The following is a 16,566-nucleotide window of genomic DNA, read 5'->3' as shown; positions in this document are numbered from 1 at the left end:
AGTTTCATCTTAAAATAACGAATAACCGAAAATAGATCTACAAGCTCACAACGCGTCACAGGCGCGTTGTGAGCTTGTAGATCGGCTATTTTCCACGACATGATTCCATAAAAGACTTCTGTTGGATCCATATGACTGAAAGCAGTCAAGGCGACTGAGAACTTTAATCCATACATATGTTCGATTAGTACTTGATTGCTCACAACGCTATGTGAGGTTACAGATCTACTTTTGTGTGACACTGGCACACACTGTTTTTATATATATATTTGGGCTTTTCTTCCCTTTATTTGAATAGTACAGTTGAGATAGACAGGAAACGGGGAGGGAGAGAGGGAGTGACACGCAGCAAAGATCGTCGGACTTGGGAATCGAACCTGTGGCTCACTGTCGGACTGCAATGCATTAGAGCTGATATGTGGCATGCACCTTCACCACTACGCCATGGGCACCCCGGCACACTGATATGTCACACTTTCAAATTGATTGTAAATCCACAACTCTCTATCATATGGGGGGTTCATCTAGCAAAATGCCCAATGCGTCTTATAGAAATATTTAATGTAATTTGCTATTCAATAATTTGTCAAGCAGCGACTTAATTCCGTCACTTTAAAACATTTGTGTTGTTTTGTTTAGGCTATCGTTCTGACAGTACAGTATCAATTTGGTAATTGTGTGTTCCCTTGTGTATTTTCATTCTCTTCTATAGCTACTACTTTTACATCCAAATATTAACTACCCGTTCAATATATATGTCATTTATTGATACAGGACCGGTACCCTCTATTCTATTATAATAAATGGTTCTATAGCTGGGATGTTAATACTAGAGGGTTAACCATTGGGTTAATCATGGATTACTTCCTTCTCATTAAGAAACCAAAGACTATTCTAACATCTCCATATTCATAAAACATGGATGCCCAACAGGCCTACAACTCTTTCTGACCGTGGTGTTAAGGCAGGGGAAGTGTGTGCTGAAGCCACTCTTATTTCAGCTTTAAAGTTTAAACTGATTAATTTGGCCGGTGGAAAGAAAATCTGTTTAATAATATGCTTGGTAATGTGACTGATTCACCTGGAGTTTTTGTACATTAGAGAATGTGGCTCCCTCTAGTGGCTCAAACGTTTCTCTGGTATTTTTCTGTAGCCAAGTACATTCTGCATAGGATGATGTCATACTGTAGATGATGGGAGTGTCACCTTGTAAAAACTCTTGATACACAACTCGTTAGAATTGGTAATTTCAGTCACCCAGGACAACCTTGCCGTGAGAATCATTACCAGTCCAATGCTGTGGCACATTTGACTCGTAATGAGAACATACTGGTTCTCTCACCGCCAGTCCGACGGCCCAAATAACTGCCCTCTTCTCCCACTTTGACCAGGTAGTTAATTGCATTCGGTCGGTGACCCAGAAAGATTAGACCCTGATTGAACTCTTGACAGTAGTCACTAGTCAGAATTCCAGGATTATAGCTGAGGAACCTCTGTGCCAAGACAACACCCCCTACTTATATTTTCAGTTTGAAAACATGTTATGAGCTGTGGTGGTCTTGTGCCAATTCCACGGTGGTCTTCAAGCTCCACACATCATGGCCCAGTCATCTGTAGCTGGCATACACGGGGATGTGGACATCAACATAGTTATTATCATTCAAGATCATATTTTATTTAACATAATTCAATGTTTGCAGTCAATGTGAACGGCTGGGTTTTCTTTCATCCTTTTTTTTTTAATATACACAATAGAATCCTAACATTTAAAGCCCCCCCCCCTCCATCACCCTGTTGCCCCCACCCCCTTTGAAAATCTAAAGCCCTCCCCTTAACAAAAACACAAAGACCCCCCCCTCCCCATCCCAACCAGCCCTGACCGTCTTACTGATCCTGCACGTCTAGATGGTCTGTCCGTCTCCACTGATTAGTCAAGTCCTTACACTGTTTGTCTATGGCGTATGTGTTAGGTTGTGTGTTGTGTGAACCTGTAAGGTACATGAGGTGGTGAGTCCATGACTCACATTACGACTGTCGCCAAAGTATGTGTGTGTGTATGTGTGTGTGTGTGGTCAGTAATACTCATACGTCTCCCATTCAGGAGTGCTAGCTGAATGTGACTTACAAACACTCAGCGAGTCTTAAGGAGAATGGGAGTGAGAGGTGTCTGTCTTTCTGTCTGTCTGTCTGTCTGTCTGTCTGTCTGTCTGTCTGTCTGCCAGTAGGTGGATCAGTTGGCATGTCTCTTTGCACAAAAACAAAAATGAAAAAACGAACAAAAACAAGAAAACAAACAAAAAAATAAAATAAACTTGTGAGGGCTTCATTTCAATCATCATCATCATCGTAGTGGCATTTACCAGCATGATTCGCCCGAGTAACATTCACTGAACCCCTCTCCCCCCCCCCCCCCTCGCCTGCTTCCTCAGATTCCTCCTTCTTCACCTCCTCTTCTTCATTTCCATGCATCCTTCCATCTCCTCTCCACCGCTCCTTCCTTATCATTGTCCTCCACTGCGATCCATCGCGTCACTCAGGTGTGTGTGTGTGTGTGTGTGTGTTTGGTGGTAAGCTGGCGTCCCCAGTGATGTGCAAACTGTAGAATGCATCTTGGAAGTAGAAGTAGTAATAGAATGAAAGAAGAAGAAGAAGAGGGGGGAGGAGTTCTCTTTCTTTTAAAACAGAAAAAAGCGTCTTCTGGCGTGCTGATTCTGCCGCTTGCTGGGCTGCTGCCGCCGAGCAAGGCAGCGCAGTAGAAGGTTGTTTGTTTGTTGGTTGGTTGGGTGGTTGGCGGGGGTGGGGCGGGGGGGGCAGGAGGCGGGGGTGATGGTATATGGAGGGTGGGGAGGGAAGATGGAGGCGAGGCGACTGGGGTGCGGGGAAGGGGGGGGGGGGGTGTGTAGACACTATTTGAGACACCGCTCAAAGTAGGTGGCGCCCACGTAACCCCCTCGCAGAGAACGCTGTACGTTCTGCTCGAACAGCCGCCGGTTTGTCTGCAGGACCTCGGCCGCCTCCTTGTTCAACGGATCCTCTGGGTTAGGCTCCTACAGGGGACGAGAGGAGGAGGAGAGAACATCTATTCCACCGTGTCATCAATAACGTGGAATGAAATGAGTGCAACGTGTCTATATACTCACTAGAAATAGATACTGTAGACCATAGATGATGGAGTTTACTGTCAACACAGGCTTCCAGTCCTCTCTGGGAAGAGCACAAAAAGAGCAATTATTTTTTCCCCCCCCATTGGTGTGTGCATGACTTATTTTTAGCCATGCTGGCGCAGGGCTGACAATGTCTTGTCATTTCGTCCATCTGTCCCACACTTTGGCCTTAAACACGATATCTCAAAACCTACTGGCTGGATTGTCACGGAATTCACTTTCATGATCTGCAGAGGATGAACCCTACCGACTTTGGTGACCCCATGGCCTTTCCTCTAGCATCACCCATAGTTTGAAACGCACGCAAGATATCTCCAAATCGAATGGATGGATTTGTCATGACTCAGCACAACCTCAAGGATTAGCTACCGGGTATTTTAGACTTTTATGAGACTTCCCTACATGACCCTCATGGTACAGCACAAGACGGCAAGCGCTTGATCTGATAACGTGCAGCCAGCTTTGTCTCCATTAAATAATTGACACATCCAGTTGCAAAATAAGAGTGGTAGAGGGAGAATCGAAAGAGGATTATTAGAAAAAAATGAAAATAAAACTTAATTATGTGGGCAATTCTAGGGTTACGATGTTGGCTTTGTTCGTCGGTGTAAACAAAGAACACAGGTCTGTTTTGGTATCCTTCACAGCTGTGTATACAGCTTGTAACATGACATCTGCCTTTGGGGTTTATTCAGAATTTACAAAACATGTCTGCCTTTCATCTATTTCAGATTTGTTAACTTTTTTTGCTAAGCCGCCGCAGCGCTCCTTCTATTTGGGCCGTTGACAGACCTAACACATACATGTATCTCCACCCATTCACCATGTTTAGTATCAAATGTGCCTGACAAAGAGGGGTTTTAAGTAGCAAAAAATATTATACTAAGAGTAAAATAACAGCCAAACTCTAATCTGTGCCTAATCACAGACTTGTATTGGCTGACTGGAGAGTCATGCCAACGCGTACAACAGAGACTAAAGGGAATGGAAAATGGTGTTAGAGCTGTAGGTTTTAAACCAGTAAGACCTGAGGCAGATTCTACAAATGCCTTCTAAATCAGTAGTTCTCACAAGATTTTTCAAAAATGTTACAAAATAGCAGATGAACAAGCTCGCAGAGTGGCACAAAGGGACGCGCTGTGAGCTTGTAAATCTTCTATTTTTGAACAGCCAACGCAAAAAATCTAAAAATGACACAGATGCTTTCCCGGTTTTAATGGGTTAAACTCACAAAGGCTTGAATATAAATAAATAAATAAATTGAGGTTCAAGTGGTTGGCCCTGAAAGTGTAGATTAATTAAAAGATATGAACTACTGAACTAGTAAACAGAAATGTAAACACTCCCCCCTCCCACCCTCAATAACCTTTGAAGCTGTTTGTGAAAGCTGCTCCAGAGACACAATGGCGTTTTTAAGACACCGACATTGCGTGTGAGTGTACGTACCTTAAGATATTTAGGCAAACATTTCCTTCCAGGTCGATGTTGGGATGATACACCATGGTCTCACACTTTACCTTGGGGGGATCATGGGGGTAACCCTGTCCTACCTGAAAACACACACACACACGCACACACACGCACACACACACACACACACAAGCCATCATTCACAATGTGTTGACAGCTTTTTAGCTCCCCAAGCAGTTAAGTTCTAAGAACTGTCCGTCCGTCCGTCCATCCATCATTTTGGTCCCACACATCATATCTCAAAAGCTACAGGTTGGAATGCCATAGAAATTGCTGTGCACCATCCAGGATGAACCCTACTGATTTTGGTGATCCATTGACCTTTCCTCTAGCACCACGATTTTCACTTGCACATATTAAGATGTCTCAAAATCCAATGGACAAATTAACATGAAACTTGTTGTGCACAGTTCCTGAGCACTAAACATTTGAGTGGCACTAGAGGCAACATCATGGCGTTAATGGTTAAGGTTCATCCCTCTGTCTTATGTGAATGTAGAATATATTCACCCCACCCCCCAAAATCTTCCCACAAATTTCTCTTTTTGGCCCCACTGGTGAAAGCGCAGGGCTCTAAGGATGGCAATGCCAGTTGGTTCAAACCCCTTAGGTTCAAGTTTGGTGTAAGGAGCAGCACTGCTTCTAGGGGCCGCTAGTGTGGCTTTTAGACTCTTATTCTTGTTAACACATGGCTAATCAGATTGATCTACAAGTGTTGACAAACAGAGATGGAGAAACAGAGTGAGCAAGAGACAGAAAAATGGACACAGAAACACTGAGAGATGGCTTGAGAAGAAAAATAGGCGGAGAGAGAGAGAGAGAGAAGCATCCCGTCTTGATCCTCCCAGACCAGGATAACTCACCTTAAAGCTGAAGACGAATTTACCACCCTTGTAAAAACCCTGGCAAGACAAGAGATGAGAGGAAATAAACCAAGTTAATAAATCTACAGTCCACAAGGCTAGAGATATACTATGTTTTAATGAGCTCAAGTCCCATGACTGGTGAGCAAATCATCTTGGTGGTGAGTGGCTAAGAATGATAAAATTAAATAAAAGCTTTATCTCACTGGCTCTTATTTGTTCGCCCTGCACTTCTCTCATCATCCGAATTTTCAACCTGGCGTCCCTATTTTGGGCATGTCATTATAGGCGCAAACTTTCAAACGTTTTATTTTCAAAAATAGCGAAAATAGCAAATGTCACAATGTGACACGTTGCTGTGAGCTTGTAGATTGGCTATTTTAGCAATTCATCGATGAGGTATATACCGGTAGGTCTTCAGTGGTTAACTTCTCCCCTTAGCTCTCATTTTATCTGCATCCTAACTAAGGTCACAGGAATATTTGGTCGACTCATGCCGTGACTCAGACCTTCACAAACCTCACTACAGATTGCTTCTTCTAATGTCGACAGTTTATGCTCATTCCAAGTCCCTGTGGATAAGAGTGTTTGCAGTATTTGCAGGATTGTTCAAAATGACTCTGTATCGATAGTTGTGTGTGTACTCAAGAGTTTTGCCGAGAAACATTCTACATAAAGATCAGTATTTATGTAAAGACAAATTGACTTGAGACGGCGCTTATTTCTCCACATACTCAGCAGTTGGTACACGGGGAGAATGGGATGGTTCTGTGAATTGACGAGGAAAGATTATACAAATTTTCTCTTTGCCGTTCTTATTCTCTGTGTAATAGGCTCCATTCTCAGTTTGTCTTTGGGGTCCAATAAAAGTTCACATAGACATTAACCTTTATTTCCACGCTATGATTTAAAATGAGAAACAGGTCAGGTGTACATAGCTTTTCATAAATCCTGTCTCGTAACGGAGAAAGGCAGAAATGTGTGCAGTGTGCACATCTATTTAGAGGGGATTCTTTTTTTTGTGTCTTTTCTCCAATTTAGTTATTTTACTAATTCCCATGTGAACAGCAGTCCCTGCCAACCCCCAGTGTTTGCCTAGGGGTGGTGTACAAAACCACATGCCTCCTCTGACACACATGGAGTCACCAGCTGCTTCTTTCAACCTGACAGCGAGGAGATTCACCGGGACAGCATGACACAGGAGGTTTCACGCTACCTCCCCTAGATCCCCTCCCTGCTGAACAGGCCTCCCAGTCCCAACCAACCAAATGGAGTCGCTAGAGTAGGGCTAGGCAATATATCGATATTATATCGATATCATGACATGAGACTACATATATCACCTGGGATTTTAGATATCGGAATATATATATATTGTGATATTGCAAGTGTTGTATTTTTCGGGTTTTAATCACTTAGGACTTATTTTATAGTTCCAGAAATTGACACAAATTTTCAAAAATTATATATTTTCACAATTTTCAAAGAACATTGATATTATGGTCACAATACGATATTATCGTCACAATAACAATGGAGGTATTTGGTCAGAATTATCGAGATAAAGGCTAGGCATATCGCCTAGCCCTTGTGCAGTAATAACTATACAATCCGCTGCGCACTTCCTGCCCGCCAAGCCGGAGGCAACACTGTTGGGAATCTGTGGTGGTGGGGCAAGTGCTTCGGTGGGATGTTTGTACAGAACCGACTTTCATTAATATGGCCTCTGGTACAGTACATGCTGGAATGCTTGATCATTCCTGCACTGGCTGGCACTCGTGCACAGGGCACTCACTCTGCTAAGACCTGAGGCCAATTCTACAAATGTCTTATGCTGCTATAATATCAGTGGTTCTCAAACGTTGTCATGTCAAGGACCCCCAAAATTATATGTATTTGGCCGCGGACCTCCATCTCAAAATATATAGTTCCAGGGACCCCCAGAAGCAAAGATTTGAGTTCAAAATGTTTGCTTAAACAAATTTTTTTTGAATAGCCAAAGTATAAAATAATGGTTAAAGTGGTTAAAATCTAAAATGGCAGATGCTTTCTCGGTCTTAATGGGATAACATGTTTAACAAGTTTAGGAAAAGTGCACAGTCACCGACCTCGTCTGGTGAGATGATGAGTCTGAAGTTGAGCAGGTCATCGTCATCAGGGAAGTTGATCTCACATGTCTTTGGCAGGTTCAGCTCATTGATGTCTGAGAGAGAGAGAATTAAAAAAAAAAAAAATGTGAATGGAAAGAAAGCGGAAAAGGGTTAACAAGAGATAGAAAGAGTCAGAGAGAGGGTGGATGCAAGTGGGCGAGAGTTATACAGAGAACAGAGAAACTAAGTAGTTATATGAGGTACACCGGGACAGAAAATTCAATATTGAGATATTGCACTTAAAAAGCACAAAGCAGTTATTTTTGTCGGGCAACACAAGCACAAAGTCTGAGGTTTGAGTCACTAAATAGAGGTGGAAGAGGTGACTTTCTTTTTTTAGAAAAAGAGTGGGAAACAAAGGTTCCCAGTTCGATCCCGGGCTCCCCGGGAGTTGGTGTCAAAGTGTCCTTGACTGAACTGAACACCTATGTGTTCCCGATGTGCAGGTTGGTGCCTTGGCATGGTTTCCTCCGCCATCGGTGTATGAATGTATGCGTGAATTGGGTAAATGTTATGCACATTGTAAAAGCTCTTTGGATAAAGGCGCTATATAAATGCACCATTTACTATTTACATTTATTTAATAGTTATTTCGATGGCAGGCACTATTTAATTGGTTTTCCATTGTCTAGTCAGACAAATAAAACACCCGTGCATTTAGCATTCTGATGCTGGGAGAGAGAAAGAAATAAACGCTTCCTAAACCAGAGACTTAAGCAATCATTCAAGTTCAGTATTGTGGAAAGGACTTGGTGATGAGCCCACACTGCATGCGTAGCATAGCACACTGGTTCTAAACATGGGGTCCAAGGACCCCCAAGGGTCCTTAAGGTCGTCGCTGGCTAAATGATTGATAATTAGGAAACAAATGGACTTTTAAGGATGAAGGGTCAAATTAACACTTTTTACCGTGTAGATTAGGGTCCCAAAGATTAAAAAAATGGGGGTCTGTGGCCTAATGCATGATATCAAACTGAGGGTCCTTGAAATTCATAAGGTTGAGAATCACTGGCACAGCACACTCCTGGCCAGTGCCCCGCCATCTTTATCTGTGCTGAATGGACCAGATGCCGGCTGCTGGATTGGAGCCATTCTAGGCTTTCAGTCCATCCCATTGATAAATTCCCAACTGGCATTGATCTGGCAGAAGCTGGTCTAAGGTGTGCCTTGGCACTTTTCAAAAAACAGTAACAGACTCCCTCTCATGTGAAATTAAAAGAACATCCATCAGAGAATGGCTTCAAGACTGACTGCATGGAGGGATTAATAACTGTCTGTGAAATGAAAATAGAAAAGGGGTGGATGGGTTTTAGAACAACACACCAACAACAATAGAGGAGATTGAGGGTGGAGGCGTGGGACGATGATGATGAAGATATGTTTAAAGGGATAGTTCACCCAAATATAATAATTATGTAATTCATGTACTGCAGAGGTTCCCAAACTGTTCCACGCCATGCCAAGGACCCACAAATAGCCATAGCCTATGTCTGCGGCCCCGCTATTGCAAAATAGTTTTTTTTTTTTATAATAAAAAACAGACAGAAAATATTGAAAATAGTCAATCTACAAGCTCACAATGTGTCGCATTGCGACAGGTTGTGAGCTTGTGGATCTGCTACCCCCCTCTCTTGAAAACCTCTGATCTACTGGAAAGATTGATACAGATTATTATTATTTATTTATTACTTCTCACAGAGGTTGCAAAACTTCTTCAACACAACTGCCAACAGTGACCAGTCCTTTAGTTTAAAAAAAGGGCAAATAATTATACCAAGAGCTCCAGCTTACACAATTGTACTTTCTGCTTTGCACATTTGATAACGATGAATGAAGATTTAAACTAAATAATTTTCCATTCACTTTTGTAGGTGTTCTTTTTTTTCTTTTTTTTTACTCTAGGACTTCTCACTGTTGGCTTCAGTTGTGTTGGAGGAAGCTGCTATGACGTTCTGCAAACTCTGACTGTTTTGTGGACAGAGGAACTAACTACTAGTACTAGATAACAGAATTTTCCATTTTGGTGGTGGTAAAATACACCTATATTCTCCGCTGGTCCTACAGGGATCCCCTGGTGAGGGGGGACATGATGATGTATGGGTGGAAGAGGAGGGTAAGCCTACATAGTTTTTTTGGGTGTAGAGCTGGGCAATTAACCGATAATCTATCGAAACCGATATTTAGAATTTAGGGACTTTCGGGACTTAATCTTGCTCATGTAGGTTAATCGAGATGCAGGTTTTCTTTTGGGATAATTTCTTATTTACTATATACCAACGAATCAAATCAAACAAATTCTGACAGATTTTTTTATAATTGACAAAATCTTTTATTCTGATTAACCGCGTAACCATGTATTTCACTTTGTGGTACGAATGGTGGCATACAAAAATTGTGAGAAAGAGCTTGTAATTCGGCTATTTCGACTCTTTTTTTTTGGTATAATCGTTTATTAATCCTAATCGAGGCAAAGGTTTGAATAATTGTGATACTGATTTGAAATTGAAGTCATATCGTCCTGTACTAGTTAGGGGCTTAGTTTCCTCTCCTGGGTAATATGGTCATGATCATTAGCTCTGTTGTGATATACTCTTCCCACATGTCTGTTCCACATGCAGGTGGAACAATGAACAGAGCGGACACCACTCCACAAAGGACCTGATGAGGCTTTTTGCCTGCTGGTGAATACAAGGACGCTCGCCCCAAATATGCTCGGCCCGGGTCAAACCCGGGCGACCTCGGAACGGTCGCCACCAGGTATTCCTAAACGTAACCTCAGTAAAACTATGCCTTAACCTAACCTTATTCCTAAACGTAACCTCAGTAAAACTATGCCTAAAAAACCTAACCTTATTCCCAAACGTAACCTCGGTAAAACTATGTCGAAACCTAACTTTATTCCTAAACTTAACCTCAGTAAAACTATGCCTTACCCTAAACGTATTTCTAACCTTAACCTCAGTAAAACGAAGCCAAGAATTCAAGAACCACTGGGAGAAGCGGTCCATGGAAAAAATGGGGGCGAGTGTGTTTTGGCTTTTGGGGCGAGAGTTCTGGTTACCCTGCTAGTCCAAACACTAGTGCAGGAGATTTAACTTACTTTACATTTAGCTATATTGTGGTTATTTAGCTGACAACGTACCTTTTCTAGGATTACCTATAATGAATATGGGTCATCAGTGTCTTGCTAAAAAGGACATTACTTAGAAGAACATGTTGATTATTGGACAGTGACTATCCACTGTGCCACATTGTTCTCTTGTCACTCCACACCTTTGTCAATCCCTAGAATTAGACTACACTATGTTCTAGAACCATATTGTGTAAAGTACAAGTCATGGTGCAATTTTCCAATGACGGTTTTGATGCCATGGTGATTCATCAGTCCTTCATGTGAAAACTGATGACAACTTACCCATATGCAGGTCTTTAGGGGTCCACTTCAACTAATCTTTGGGACAACAATACTAGTATGTAATAAATTCATGGTGGTTTGGTTTATAACTCTTTACACAAAGTGACACTTGGCATCATAATAACTACAGAAAATTTGGTCTGTGTCCAATTAACGTGTTATAAATGGCCCTTGTGCAAACTGCAGACAAAATACGAGTTTCGTAGTTTGAATTAATATGATGACGATTGTAACTATATTTCATGTTTGATGAGAAGAGATGTGACGTACGTTCAGACGGCTGTCAGTCATCCGGGTTGTTGTGAGTGATCTTATATCTTTACATTATCTAACTATTAACTTACAGTCCTCCCTATAATCACAATTATGACATGTTGATGTGATGATGGCTCTGTCAAAATGTTGGCTAGCAGAGCTAGCTTGGAAAACAGAAACCAGATTTTGGGTTGATTTTTATAAAAAATACATATAACGACCAAATCAGATTACAAACAGTGTGGTTAGTGTGTGTTGTGGTCATAACTGTGTGTGCAGTGGGCAGCTTTAGAAACGCTCTGCTTAGGGTTTAATCGAACCCCTGACGACGTTTGTTTTCAAATAATATTAGCACCACCACCAGCCCAGCTCGCTAACGTCGGCCGGGGTAGCGTAGCATTCGAAGCTAACCCGAAGCTAGCATGTGTAGCCTGAATGGCTATGCTATGCTCGGCCACTTCTTGCCTCGTAGTATTTGTGTTTATCACCAGCCCAGAGGGTCCGCCACAGAGCAGATGTAGCGGGGACAGAGGGCTTGTGTCTGGGGTAACAACCCCCCCCAAGCCAAGCCTGCCTACCTTTCTGTATTCGTAGCTGGGCCGCACTGGCTTTTTTACCCCCGGCTCCTGTTCTGTTTCCTCCAGCAGATTCCTCGTCTTTCTTCTGCTGCTTCAGAGAAAAGAGCTTAATCATCTTCAGTTATTTTTTGGATTAATTTTTTATAATTCCTATAATGTGTTTTAACGTGTGTGTCCCTTTTCTAATGTACGTAAGGCCGAGGTTTTTTTGTTTTATCCCCCAGTTGTTGAGATATTGTTGAGGAGGGCTAAATGAACTCTACAGCACCGGAGCCGGTGCGTCTCTCTCAACTAATTGCACTGTTACTGTAGGAAGACTGACTGGCTGCTGCTGCTGCTGCTGCTGCTGAGCTAGCCTAGCATGCTAACTCTAGCAGGAGGAGGAGGAGGAGAGGCCAGCGGGGGCACGAATTACGTGACAGGGATGCGTCAATGACGTCATATGCCGTCATGATGCGGAAGTGGGCGCCCGAGTTAAAGTTTTGATTGATTGAACACTTAAAGGTAGGGTAAGTGATATTTTTGGGTTAAAACAAAAAGTATTTTGTTAAAAGGTTAAAGTTACTATATTCTGCTAGTAATCATTGCTATAGAGTGTTTGTTCAGTAACAGGAGTCTCCCCGTCTCTCCAGCTCTTTAATAAACAGAAAATAAAATTTCCGGTAGGTGTCAAAATCTCAGCCAATCAGGAGAAAATACCCATTTTAAGCTTCATTTTTATAGTGTTCCAGTTCCAATTTTGCCTGCTCATTTCTTAGTGTCATCACTTCCAATTTCACTTGTTTAATCTATATCCTGATTGAGTTCTCTATCCTGATTGGATAAAATTGGAAATGAAACTGAAACTGAAACGAAAATGCATTTTCTGTTTTATAAAGAGCTGGAGAGACAAGGAGACTCCTTTTACTGAACAAACACTCTATAGCAATGAGTACTATCAGAATATAGAGCTATTAAACACTTATTTTAACCAAATAAAATCACTTACCCTACCTTAAATCAGTTTGCAAAAGGTGGTACAGTTATACAATAATGCAAAAAGGATAACACAAAAAGCCCTGAGGGTTTGTTTCCGTTGTGTTCTTATGTGTTCAATTCGAATACCAAAACGCTCACCCCAAAACACTGTTGCCCCGGGGAAAATCCGGCGACCTCGGAACGGACGCCACCTAGTATTCCTAAACGTAACCTCAGTAAACTATAACTAACCCTAAACGTATTCCTAACCTCAACCTCAGTAAAACAAATACAATAATACAAGAACCGCTGCGGGAGAGTGGTCCGCGAAAGAAATGGGGGCGTCCGGGGCGAGTGTGTTTTGGGGCGAGCGTTCCGGTTACCAATTCATCCCTACATTTGTGCCGAATCTGGGGGGAATGAGATCACTGTCCATTGCAAGTTGCTGTACTCTGTCCTCTGAGCGGTAACCGGAAGGATCCTGCCCAAAAATCGTATTCTTTGGTTAACTTTCTTGATTACTTTTGTTGCCATTTTATCACCGGAAAGATTGTTATCTAAAATACAGCCCAAATAACAAAAGCCTGACTTCGTCGTACGCAGTTGCGCATGCCACGGTGTCGCAAATCGAAAACCTGATTTACAAGCCCACAACGAGTCATTGTCTGTGCAAATCCGCGCCATCAGGGCCCCACGAGGGGCTTTTCACTCATTTCATTATTAATATAATTTGTTGATTTGACAGGTCAATGGACAATAAATATTGCACTACAAATAGCTAATTAATTTAGTTAATAGACTAATATACATCTGTAGTCCCGGATTATGTAGTGGAAATTAAGCGGTGGTTAAGGGGAGCAGCCCGTATAAAGTTTAGTATTATAAATAATAATAATAATTATTATTATTATTATTATTATTATTATTATTATTATTATGGAAGCTCAGGACAGCCCTCTGAGGAAGCTACACACACTTCCGCCTGTTTGTGACATCACTGGCCCATCCTTGGTATGGTTATTCTAGGCACAGGGCAGGGGCAAGGCAACAATGGTATAACTGTGGGAGGGAGGGAGTTGCTAAAACACTTTGTTTTGTTATGATAATGTGTTTGCTTTGCCTTTTTAGGAAACTAAATTGGTGGGGTGGGGGTATTTATATTATAGATAAAGTACTAGCTAGTAGCTGGAGTACACAGCCAATTTAGCTGTTTCACTGAACCAAACCATTTTTGGAGAGAAAACTCCAAAAATGGTCAGACAGGTCTTTGCCTAAACCTATATCTGTGGCTAGTGGTGCAAAAGGTGCCAGATTTCTGGTAGTTTACCTTTTAGCACTTTATGGTGAAGGTTTCCTGCAAAATTGCGTGTGTGTGTGTGTGTGTGTGTGTGTGTGTGTGTGTGTGTGTGTGTGTGTGTGTGTGTGTGTGTCAGAGCATGTACAATATGGATTTGCAGTCACACATAAAACAAAAATACAAAAGCACATTGAAAATGAAAAAACAAAAAATGTATATTAATATTATTATTATTAGTAGTAGTAGTAGTAGTAGTAGTAGTAGTAGTAGTAGTAGTAGTAGTAGTAGTAGTAGTAGTAGTAGTAGTAGTAGTAGTAGTAGTAGTAGTAGTAGTAGTAGTAGTAGTAGTAGCCTACATTCACATTATGTAGATGCACGCCAGATTGTGGATTCATATCCAGCACACACAAGTGAAAAGTTTTTCAAGAAATAACAAAACCTTTTAGCTTAGAGCAATTATGAAATTACTTATCCTAACTCTGACGTCCCTGATATTCCTTCTCTCACACACGCACACGCACACACACACACACACACACACACACACACACACACACACACACACACACACACACACACACACACACGGCATTTGACTACAACTCCCAGAAATCCCAATGGCTGTGTGACGCTCAGTCATGACGACATCAGGAAGAGGAGGGGCGTGCATATTTTCACTCCCCATATTTTATTTACTATATTTATTTATTTATTTCCGAGGGCAAAAATGGAGAACGATAGTCACCTATGTGATGTAACGTGAACACGGAGGATTAAACGTGTCGTATTTGATGTTGCTGCCAGCTGACACACACATTATAATCCACATACACACACACAAACACATGCATGCACACAACAAAACACGCGACACGAGCAACCCACCACACGCACAATAGAAAACGAGAACAATAGACAAAACTCAGCGCGTTTTTGTGTTTCATTTTGCCCACTTTTTCACTGGAATTCTCCGGCGGGTGCGTGTTACGATCTACCCGCGCGCGTTTCCCGGGGAAACGTTTTGTGTCATGATTTTAAGTACAATGCGTGCGTGTTTTTAAAGAGAGGGAGGAACACGTTGTGAGAGACGTGTGTGTGTGATAGAGAGAGAGAGAGAGGAACGAGGAGGAGAGGGGGGTCAAAAAAGACACACACACACACACACACATACACCACCCCCCTTCCAGTTTATTACCATCGATCCAGATTGGTACAATCATCTTCCTCCTCCAAACACACATCTAGGTTACATGCATACAGTGAATTAGCCTGAAGGGGTGTGTGTAGTGTGTAGTGTGTGTGTGTGGGCTAGGCTGCTGGTAGTGTAATAACAACATGGGAGACAACATGTGAATGTGTGTGACTGTGAACTGAACGTAGAGAGAGACACAGTAATGTGAATGTGTGTGAACAGAACGCAGAGAGAGAGAGAGAGAGACACAGTAATGTGAATGTGTGTGAACTGAACGCAGAGAGAGACACAGTAGCAGCAGCAAAGCAAGCAGCAGAAACAACATGTGAATGTGTGTGAACGCAGACAGAGACACAGTAATGTGAATGTGTGTGTGTGAACGCACAGAGAGACACAGTAGCAGCAGCAGCAAAGCAAGCAGCAGAAATAAGGAAGCGGACAGACAAGCAGGGGCTAGAAACCCGAGCTAACGTTGGCTAACTGGTGCCTGCTGGCTAATATATCATTTCTAATGAGCGACCAACGAGTATGCGACTTGATACGAAGAGGTGAGTGTTTTGGAATGTATTTTATTATTATTATTATTTTTCTCCAAAAACACACACAACACACACACACACACACACACCCACCAGCCCTTCATCATCGCAGTGTATTAATAGTAAGATGTTCCAGTCAGTGGGTTTGATTTGTAATGATGATGCTGCTGAGCAATAATGAAAGAGGAAGCATATTGCAGAGAGAGAGAGAGAGGTTGAACAGTTGGAACAGTTACTGTCTGTTAGCTTAGTGTGCATTCATTGCTGTTATTACGAGAACGTAACGTTCAGTGTGTTACTGTATGTTTGTGTTAAATTGCTTATGTGTTCTGTTTGTATTTTAACACTCAGGTTCTGTCTACACACACACACACACACACACACACACACACACACAGGGCAGTGTATGGGAGCTAGCTGGCTTGGCTGCTAGCCGAACAGGCTAATTTTATACTTAGTCGCGCGAGCCTAGTCTGTGTCGCTCGAGACAAATTACGTATTTATTTATTTTCTCAACTGGGGGAAAAAAATGTCGCGAGGCGAAAATTACGTCATGTTTTGTCTCGAGCGACAGGCTCGCTCGCGCAACGACAGGAGCATGAATGTATGTCTTATGTGCTGTGGAGCGGCTCTTAGGAGCCAGATGATGCGCATCATCATCATCATCTTCCTCATCATCCTCCAGA

General features: G+C 42.2%; 2 protein-coding genes across 2 annotated transcripts in view; one reads left to right on the top strand and one right to left on the bottom strand.

Moving 5' to 3' along the window:
* Window positions 1-2,898: 2,898 nt before the first annotated feature.
* On the bottom strand, window positions 2,899-12,222 carry ube2m (ubiquitin conjugating enzyme E2 M). The gene is made up of 6 exons (XM_080447764.1): window positions 11,896-12,222; window positions 7,606-7,700; window positions 5,498-5,536; window positions 4,611-4,714; window positions 3,141-3,204; window positions 2,899-3,047 (listed from the first exon to the last, which is right to left on the bottom strand). The coding sequence occupies exons 1-6, from the start codon at window positions 12,008-12,010 to the stop codon at window positions 2,907-2,909; spliced, it is 558 nt and encodes a 185-aa protein (XP_080303890.1). The 5' UTR covers window positions 12,011-12,222; the 3' UTR covers window positions 2,899-2,906.
* A 3,140-nt stretch (window positions 12,223-15,362) lies between these two features.
* The window catches only part of fbxl19 (F-box and leucine rich repeat protein 19), a 29,634-nt gene continuing 28,430 nt past the window's right edge, over window positions 15,363-16,566 (top strand). The window contains 1 exon segment of the mRNA XM_080447389.1: window positions 15,363-15,889. The gene's annotated coding sequence lies outside the window, so the exon portion shown is untranslated.

The sequence above is a fragment of the Gymnoscopelus braueri genome (assembly GCF_963280865.1).
Source record: "Gymnoscopelus braueri genome assembly, chromosome: 13".
Lineage (NCBI taxonomy): Eukaryota > Metazoa > Chordata > Actinopteri > Myctophiformes > Myctophidae > Gymnoscopelus > Gymnoscopelus braueri.
Note: the sequence above shows the minus strand (reverse complement) of the source record. Positions and strands in the feature narration are given on the sequence as shown.